We start from the raw sequence: 8,785 nt of genomic DNA on the forward strand, positions 1-8,785 counted from the left end.
ACTAGCGGGCGTGGTGGCGGTAGCCTGTAGTCCCAGCCCAGCTACTCGGGAGGCTGAGGCAGGAGAATGGCCTGAACCTGGGGCCGGAGCTTGCAGTGAGCGAGATGGCGCTCCACCACTCCAGCCTGGAACCTGGCGCCAGACTCCCGTCTCAAAAAAAAAAAACAGACTACTGTCTTCAGACTTTATTCCCTAATACTCATTTTACATAAGACTACTTACAGGGAGGTATGCATTAGATACCTCATCACTAAAACAAATTATTTCTGTTTTAAAAAAAAAAAAGGTTAAAAGGGTCGCGGTGGCTCCCAGCCTGTAACCCCAGCACTGGGAGGCTAAGGCAGGTAGATCCTGGGGTCAGGAGTTCAAGACCAGCCTGACCAATACAGTGAAACCCCATCACTACTAAAACTACAAATATTGGCTGGGCACAGTGGCTCATGCCTGTAATCCCAGCACTTTGGGAGAGCTGAGATGGGCGAGATCCGAGATCAGGAGATCGAGACCATCCTGGCTAACATGGTGAAACCCCGTCTCTACTAAAAGTACAAAAAATTAGCTGGGCATGGTGATGGGCACCTATAGTCCCAGCTACTGGGGAGGCTGAGGCAGGAGAATGGCGTGAACCCAGGAGGCAGAGCTTGCAGTGAGCCGAGATCGTGCCACTGCACTCCAGCCTGAAGCGACAGAATGAGACTGTCTCAAAAAAAAAATACAAAAATTACCCGGGCATGGTAGTGGGTGACTGTAATCCCAACTACTCAGGAGGCTGAGGCAGGAGGAGAATGCGGCTTGAACCCGGGAGGTGGAGGTTGCAGTGAGCCGAGATCAAGCCACTGCATTCCAGCCTGGGTGACAGAGCAAGACTCTGTCTTGGAAAAAAAAAAAAAAGGTTAAAAAACAACACAGTAGATAGTGTTTGGTGATGGGGAAGGATTTTGAGCCCAAGATGGAGAGGTAGCCAGGGATTCAGTAAATAGCTGGACTTTGTTTTCAGATCATTAGGGAGCCACGGAAGCATTCTGAGCTGGGAAGTCCACGGTCACTTTTTGTGTGAGTGAGGTCCTAGCTCCCGTGTCTAGGGGGTGGAATAGAGGTGGTGAGTGTGAAGCTTGGACCGGAACAGAGGCTGAAAGGCCAATCTGAAGGCCAAGGATGTCAGGGCCCTTCCCTACCCCAGATACCCACCTTGTTGATGGCACAGCAGGTCCCTCTGCGGACAGCCATGCTGGTGGCTGGGATGAGACGAGACAGGTCGGCTCGGGCAGCCAGGACGTGTGCGATGGAGATGTCCGATTCCGGGGTTAGAACCTCTCGAATTGGGATCAGCACTGCCCTCATGGCTTCTCCTTGGGCCTGGAGTGGGAAGGAGGTAACAGAAGTTACCCTGGAGCCCTCCCCAAGTGGGACCTGTCGTCTTGGAAGCATCGCTTTACCATTCAAGACCTCACTGCCCACAGCTCTAAATAAATATTTATTGTTTGAGACAGGGTCTCGCTGTCTCCCAGCCTGGAGTGCAGTGGCATGATGGTGGCTCACTGCTACCTCAATCTCCTGGGCTTAAGTGATCCTCCTACCTCAGCCTCCTAAGTAACTCAGATGACAAGCATGTGCCACCATGCCCAGCTAATTTTTTTTTTTTTTAATTTTTAGTAGAGATGAGGGTTTTGCTATGTTGCCCAATCTGGTCTCAAACTTCTGAGCTCAAGTGATCCTCCTGCCTTGGCCTCCAAAAGTGCTGGGATAACAGGCATGAGCCACTGTGCCTGGCTCTGCTCATATCTCTTAAAGATGGGGTATAGGCCGGGCGCGGTGGCTCACGCCTGTAATCCCAGCACTTTGGGAGGCCGAGATGGGAGAATCACGAGGTCAGGAGATCGAGACCATCCTGGCTAACACGGTGAAACCCCCGTCTCTACTAAAAATACAAAAAATTAGCCAGGTGTGGTGGCGGGCGCCTGTAGTCCCAGCTACAGGGGAGGCTGAGGCAGGAGAATGGCGTGAACCCGGGAGGCGGAGCTTGCAGTGAGCCAAGATTGTGCCACTGCACTCCAGCCTGGGCGACAGAGCAAGACTCTGTCTCAAAAAAAAAAAAAAAAAAAAAAAAAGATGGGGTATACTTGGCCAGGTGTGGTGGCTCATGCCTACAATCCCAGCACTTTGGGAGGCCAAGGCAGGCAGATCACCTGAGGTTGGGAGTTCGAGACCAGCCTAACCAATATGGAGAAACCTTGTAAAAAATACAAAATTAGCCTGGTGTGGTGACGCTTGCCTGTAATCCCAGCTACTCGGGAGGCTGAGGCAGGAGAATCGCTTGAACCTGGGAGTCAGAGGTTGCAGTGAGCTGAGATCACACCACTGCACTCCAGCCTGGCAACAGAGCGAGACCCTGTCTCAAAATAAATAAATAAATTAATTAATTAATTAAAAAAAAAAGATGGGGTATGCCTCTGAATATACTCCCAGCTCAGAGCTGGGAATTCAACAATACCCTGCGGCCCTGAGATTCTAGGAGCCCCAAACATCAAAAACTTCTAAAAGTCCACAGCCTGAGAACCTGCCAGAGGGTGATACTCCTGGCCCTCATTCCTCCTCCCTGCAACTGCAGCCCCCACAACTGGGCCTCTCCAATTCTGCACGGTTCCCTGCTCACACCTCTGCCCGGTCACTCCAGTGGAAAGCAGATGTAGTGAGGTCAAGGCGCTTGAGGAGGAGGTAGCGGCGGCAGCGGTACTGATCTCTGAGGCTTTGGGACAGAGACTCCAATGCTTCCTGGGAGAAAAGGTCTCAAGGTCAGGCTAGGGGTCCCTCTCACAGCCACTTCTGATGAGGACACAGTTCACATTCAGTCAGTCACACACAGTCTTACCCATCTGGGTGCATCTAGCGAGTAGCTGAGGAGGGGCTGCAGGGACCCTGGGGGCAGAGAAGGCTGCAGCTCTGAGATCTGATGGGAGAAGAAGTCAGAGGCCAATTGGGGCAGAGAGGATGGGCCCCTCTGTAAACCCAGCTCCCCAAAACCCTGAGGACCTAGGCCACAGACGTGAGAATGGCAGTCACAGCTCCAGAAAAACCAGGCTAGAGGTTGGAATACTCCTTCCAGAGGTGTTTTAGAAAGAGGACCGCCACCCCCACAAGGAAAGCAGGGTAGCCCAGGTCGGGAGGGGACTCTGACTCTCTACCTTAGCATGCAACTCTTGCAGCAGCTGGCTGGCGGGGGTCCCTGGTGCAGGTCTGGGCAGTCCCAGGGCTTGGAGGGTAAGGCCCAGTTCTTGGACCATGCCAGCTCCCTCCACCACCCCTTCACCAAGGGGTGGCCTAGGACTCGGATCCAGCAGAGAGCGCAGGCGCAGGAGGCGGGTGGCTTGAAGCTCTGAGCAGAGAAAACCTGAAAGTAATAAATGGGTGCTGTGCACTCAGGGAGGCTGCTACCCCATTCATCCATCTTGGTCAAAAAGCTCCACCAATGTCCGGGTGCAGTGGCTCACTCCTGTAATCCCAGCACTTGGGGAGGCGGAGGTGGGCGGATCACGAGGTCAGGAGATGGAGACCAGCCTGGCCAACATGGTGAAACCCTGTCTCTACTAAATATACAAAAATTAGCTGGACATGGTGGTGAATGCCTGTAATCCCAGCTACTCAGGAGGCCGAAGCAGGAGAATCGCTTGAACCAGGGAGTTGGAGGTTGCAGTGAGCCGAGATGGCGCCACTGTACTCCAGCCTGGCAACAGGGCGAGACTCTGTTTCAAAAAAAAAAGAAAAAAAAAAGGCTCCACTGGCTTTAAAACCTCCACCTTCGCCCAGGCACAGTGGCTCTATGCCTGTAATCCCAACACGTTGGGAGGCTGAGGTGGGAGGATCACTTGAAGCCAGGAGTTGAAGACCAGACAGGGCAACATAGGGAGACCCCATCTCCACTTAAAAACAAAAAAAAATCTTCCACCTTCTAGTCCCACCCCACCTAAAGCCTTGGCCTCCAGAGTATGCCCCTCCTTGAGACCCGGTGTCCTCCTATGAATTTTTTTTTTTTTTTTTTTGGAGACGGAGTCTCGCTCTGTCGCCCAGGCTGGAGTGCAGTGGCCAGATCTCAGCTCACTGCAAGCTCCGCCTCCCGGGTTCACACCATTCTCCTGCCTCAGCCTCCCGAGTAGCTGGGACTACAGGCGCCCGCCACCTCGCCCGGCTAGTTTTTTTTGTATTTTTTAGTAGAGACGGGGTTACAGGCTTGAGCCATCGCGCCCGGCCCTCCTATGAATTTGACTCCCACCCACTTCGAAACCTCGAGCCTTCCTCTTAATCCAACCTACTTAAGCTCCCAGGCCCTTCAATTAAAATTCTACCCCCGGGCCAGGTGTGGTGGCTCACGCCCGTAATCCCAACACTTTGGGAAGCCGAGGAAGGCAGATCACTTGAGGTCAGGAGTTCGAGACCAGCCTGGCTAACTTGGTGAAACCCCGTTTCTACTAAAAATACAAAAAATTAGCCAGGTGTGGTGGTGCGTGCCTGTAATCCCAGCTACTCGGGAGGCTGAGGCAAGAGAATCACTTGAACCCGGGAGGTGAAGGTTGCAGTGAGCCGAGATCGCCCCACTGCACTTCGGCTTGGGCAACAAGAGTGAAACTCCATCTCGAAAATAATAATAATAAAAAAATAAAATAAGATTCTACCCCCGCCCATCTCAGAGCGCTCTCGCCCCAACATGCTCACCCCACCCACCTCGTACCCTCTGGGCCGCCCCCAAAGTTCTGACTACACCCCCTTGGGAACCTCGATTTCCCCTAAAAAGTCGGAGCCCGCCGCTCCCGAGGCCATGGCCTTGCCACTTCCGCATCCCGGGACTCACGCAGCAGGCGCAGTCCGGCACCCGGTTCCCGAAGCGCAGCCGCGCCATCCCCGCCGCAGAGCGCGCGATCCGGGCAGTGCAGCTCCCGCAGCAGGCGGCCAAGCTGCCGCAGAAAGTCCTCCTCCGCGTAGGGGCCTGCGGGGACAGGGGTGTCAGGGCTCGGTGGCCCCGTGGCGGCCCCCCTGCCACCCTCCCGCTCCGTGCTTACCGTCGCCGGCGCTCAGCACCTCCGCGCCCGCCTCTCGCTGCTGCTCGAGGGCGCCCAGCGTCGCCAGCTCCGCCGCCAGCCGCACGCACAGCGCCCTGAAGTCTGGACATGAGGCGCCCCGCGACGCTGTCCCCGGGACACCCCCATACCTGTGGGGACCGAGGCAGCGGAAGGGGGCGGGGAGGTCACTGAGAATCCCTTTCCTTCCGCGTCCAGGGGGCAGACCTGGCCTTCCTGCACCCACCAGCCTCACCACACACCCTTTTACCCCAGAGCCAGTAGGTCCTGGGCCACCGCGGCCCCCTCCCGCGCTTCCGCCTTCACCCCCTCCATGAAAGCGTTGCCTCGGCGCGCCCCCTGGCGGCCGGTGGCAGGCTCCGCCCCAGAAGCGCCGCGTGCACGAGCTCCTCGCAGCGTCTGGCGGCACTGACCAATCGGCATCTTCCCGCGCAGGGGCTTGGGTGCTCCCATTGGCATAGGAGGACGCCGAACCCGCCCCGGGGCCCGCCTCGCCCTCCCCGCCCCCGCCCCCGCCCTCCCCGCTCCCCCCGCCTCCCCGCCCCCCCCGCCCTCCCCGCCCCTCGGGTAACCTGACAGGGTTCTAGGAACGCCCCCTGGCGCTGTAAATTGCAGTGCGTTCCGGATCTCCGATGTTAGACAAGCTGGCGGCGGGTGTCACTGTTGCGGTAACATAAAAACAACTTCGGTGTCCTTTTCCTTTTCCTCCCTCAGTTGTCCTCTGCTGGCGTTTTGTTGGTTTGTTTTTGAGGCAAAGCTCGCTCTATCGTTCTGGACTGCAGTGGTGCCATCACGGCTTACTGCAGCCTCGACCACCTGGGCTCAAGAGATCCTCCCACCTCAGCCTCCCAGCTAAATTTTTAAAAATCAGTCAGGCTTGATGGCTTATACCTAGTAGCTGGGACCACAGGCACAGACCACCACACTCGGCTGAGTTGTTTTTAATTTTTTTGTAAAGACAAGGTTTCCTCATGTTGCCATGCCTGGTTTTCCATCTCCTGGGTTCAAGCGATCCTCCTGCTTTGGCCTCCCAAAGTGCTGGGATTACAGGCGTGAGCCACTGCGACGGGCCATTTTTTGAGACAGAGTCTCGCTCTGTCGCCCAGGCTGGAGTGCAGTGGCTGATCTCCGCTCACTGCAAGCTCCACCACCTCCCGGGTTCACGCCATTCTTCTGCCTCAGCCTCCCTAGAAGCTGGGACTACAGGTACCTGCCACCACGCCTGGCTAATTTTTTTGTATTTTTTTAGTAGAGGCGGGGTTTCTGCGTGGCCGCCAGGATGGTCTCGATCTCTGACCTTGTGATCCATCGCCTCTCGGCCTCCAAAGTGCTGGGATTATGGCGTGAGCCACTGCACCGGCCTTTTTTTTTTTTTTAAGTTTTGTAGAGGCTGGGTGTGGTGGCTCACATCTGTAATCCCAGCACTTTGGGAGGCTGAGGTGGGTGGATCACTTGAGGTCAGGAGTTCGAGACCAGCCCGGGCAACATGGTGAAACCCCATCTCTACTAAAAATACAAAAATTAGCCAGGCATGGTGGCATGCACTTGTGGTCCCAGCTGCCCAGGAAGCTGAGGAAGGAGAATCACTTGAACCCGGGAGGCAGAGGCTGCAGTGAGCCGAGATCAAGCTACTGCACTCCAGCCTGGGCGACAAAGCGAGACTCCATGTCAAAAAAGAAATTTTTGTAGAGAGGGGTCCAGCTATGTCTCCCAGGTTTGCCTCTTAACTCCAGGGTTCAAGCAATCCTTCCCCCTCAGCCTCCCAAAGTGTTGGGATTACAGGCTTGAGCCAGTGTGCCTGGCCCTGTCCTCTGCTCTTAAAGCAGCCCAGATGGAGTGGTGTTCACCCAACTCAGCCTAAAATCCAAAACTTTCTCCCTCCTTTACACCTCAGGGTTTGAATTACATAAGGGACCTAGGAATCCCGGCACACCCCTCACACACCAGGCCCTCCTCATCGGTCACAATGTGCCTGTTAGGCATTCACTCCTCTCCCTTCTAAGCCTTGGAATGAGTAGGTGCAGTGCACCATAGTGGTTGAGAAATTATACCCTAGGAGTCAGGCAGACAAGGGTTAGGGTTTGATTCTATTACTTACCAGCTCCATGTTCCTGCCAAATTGCTTCCCATCTATATAACGGGGATAATAGTACCTACCTCTTAGAGCTGTTACTGAGGATTAATTGGAGTTTCATATGTAAAAAGTGCTTAGCAGATATAAAGGGAGTACTTAATAAAGAATAACTAATATATATACATAGCATTTAATGTGTACTACTGGGCAAAGTATCTTATCTCTTTTACAGAGGAGAAAACTAAGATTGAGAGAAGATAAGTCACAGAGTGAATTCCTGGTGATGCCACAGCTTGAAGATGAAATTCCAGACTCCATGCTCTTAAACCGCAGAACCTATTTCTACGGTTACTACTACTGTTGTTTTGTTGCTGTTGCTAAGTAAACATTGTGTTAGATCTAATCTCTTCCTTACAGTATTCTGGTATCCAGTAGTTCCTAGACACTTCTGCTGGAAGTTGGGGGTGGACCAGGAGCCTGGAGGGAAGAACAGGGATAGAACTTGTTCCTTAAGGACAGATCTGAGTAACCCCATAACCCTGTTTACCCCAAGGCAGGACACTTGGGGGGCTATTTGTTGACATAAATCAAATGTTAAAAATTGCCCAGAGGCGGGCCATAGGGGCTCACACCTGTAATCCCCACACTTCAGGAGGCTGAGGTGGGAGGATCGCTTGAGCCCAGGAGTTTAAGACCAGACCAGGCAACATAGTGAGACCATGTCTCTACAAAAAACATTTTTAAAATTAGCCAGGATTGGTGGTGCGCACCTGTAATCCCAGCTGCTCGGGGGGCTGAGGTGGGGGGATCACTTGAGCTCAGGAGTTTGAGGCTGCAATGAGCTGTGATCATGCCACTGCACTCCAGCCTGGGTGATGATCTCAATTAAAAAAAAAAAAAAAATTGCTCCAGCCAAAAACCTGGACTTCCAATCTTGACTCCTCTCTTTATCTCAAACCCCATATATAAATCTGTGGATTCTATTTACAAAGTAGGCCCAGCACCTGCCCACTTCTCCACTCTTCAGGGCCCTCACCCTGGACCTGCCTGCCGCTGTCTTGTCCTGAACCTTCACAGCAGCCTCCTCTTTGGCAAACTGCCCCCCAGCCCACTCCCACTCTGCTGACCACATGCAGCAGAGGGAGCCTGTGAACTGAGTCAGGTCACATCCCTTCCATGCTTGAAACTTCCTGTGGCTCAGTCTCTCTCAGGGTAAAAACCTAAGTCCATTCAGTGCCTTCAACGCCTTACAGATCTGCCCCATCGCCCCTCTGCCCTCATCTCCTGGCACTCTCTTCTTTCCTTCCTCCCCTCTCAACACTCTAGCTCCCTGAAGCTCCTCAGACTTACCAGACACACTCCTGCCTCAGGGCCTTGCACTGGCTGTTCCCTTTACTTAAAACACCCTTCCCTGCAGACATCCTCAGGACTCCCTCACCCCCGTCAGGGCTTTATTCAAATGCCAGCTCCTGGCCGGGCACAGTGGCTCACATCTGTAATCACTTGGGAGATTTCCACCTGGAATCACTTGGGACACTTTGGGAGACCAAGGCAAGTGGATCACTTGAGGTCAGGAGTTCGAGACCAGCCTGGCCAACATGGTGAAACCCTGACTCCACTAAAAATACAAAAATTAACCGAG

At 54.0% G+C, this 8,785-nt stretch overlaps 1 protein-coding gene across 6 annotated transcripts in view; it reads right to left on the reverse strand.

Annotated features, from left to right (window-relative positions):
* Nucleotides 1-5,439, reverse strand: part of FAM98C (family with sequence similarity 98 member C) — a 29,726-nt gene extending 24,287 nt beyond the window's left edge. For 5 of the 6 annotated variants that reach the window (XR_004180289.1, XM_021931066.2, XM_021931064.2 and 2 more), the window contains exons 1-7: nt 5,320-5,421; nt 5,052-5,200; nt 4,844-4,978; nt 3,183-3,388; nt 2,870-2,947; nt 2,656-2,772; nt 1,189-1,356 (exon numbers count right to left, since the gene is read on the reverse strand). Coding sequence is in view for 5 of the 6 variants with exons in the window: in XM_021931066.2 (XP_021786758.1) it covers nt 1,189-1,356; nt 2,656-2,772; nt 2,870-2,947; nt 3,183-3,388; nt 4,844-4,978; nt 5,052-5,200; nt 5,320-5,384 (918 nt within the window). In the remaining variant the exon portion in view is untranslated. Of the gene's footprint in view, nt 1-1,188; nt 1,357-2,655; nt 2,773-2,869; nt 2,948-3,182; nt 3,389-4,843; nt 4,979-5,051; nt 5,201-5,319 lie in introns of all 6 variants that reach the window. The other variant, XM_021931063.2, reaches the window with a different exon arrangement.
* Nucleotides 5,440-8,785: the final 3,346 nt, after the last annotated feature.

Source organism: Papio anubis, chromosome 20, assembly GCF_008728515.1.
Source record: "Papio anubis isolate 15944 chromosome 20, Panubis1.0, whole genome shotgun sequence".
In the NCBI taxonomy this organism is placed as follows: domain Eukaryota; kingdom Metazoa; phylum Chordata; class Mammalia; order Primates; family Cercopithecidae; genus Papio; species Papio anubis.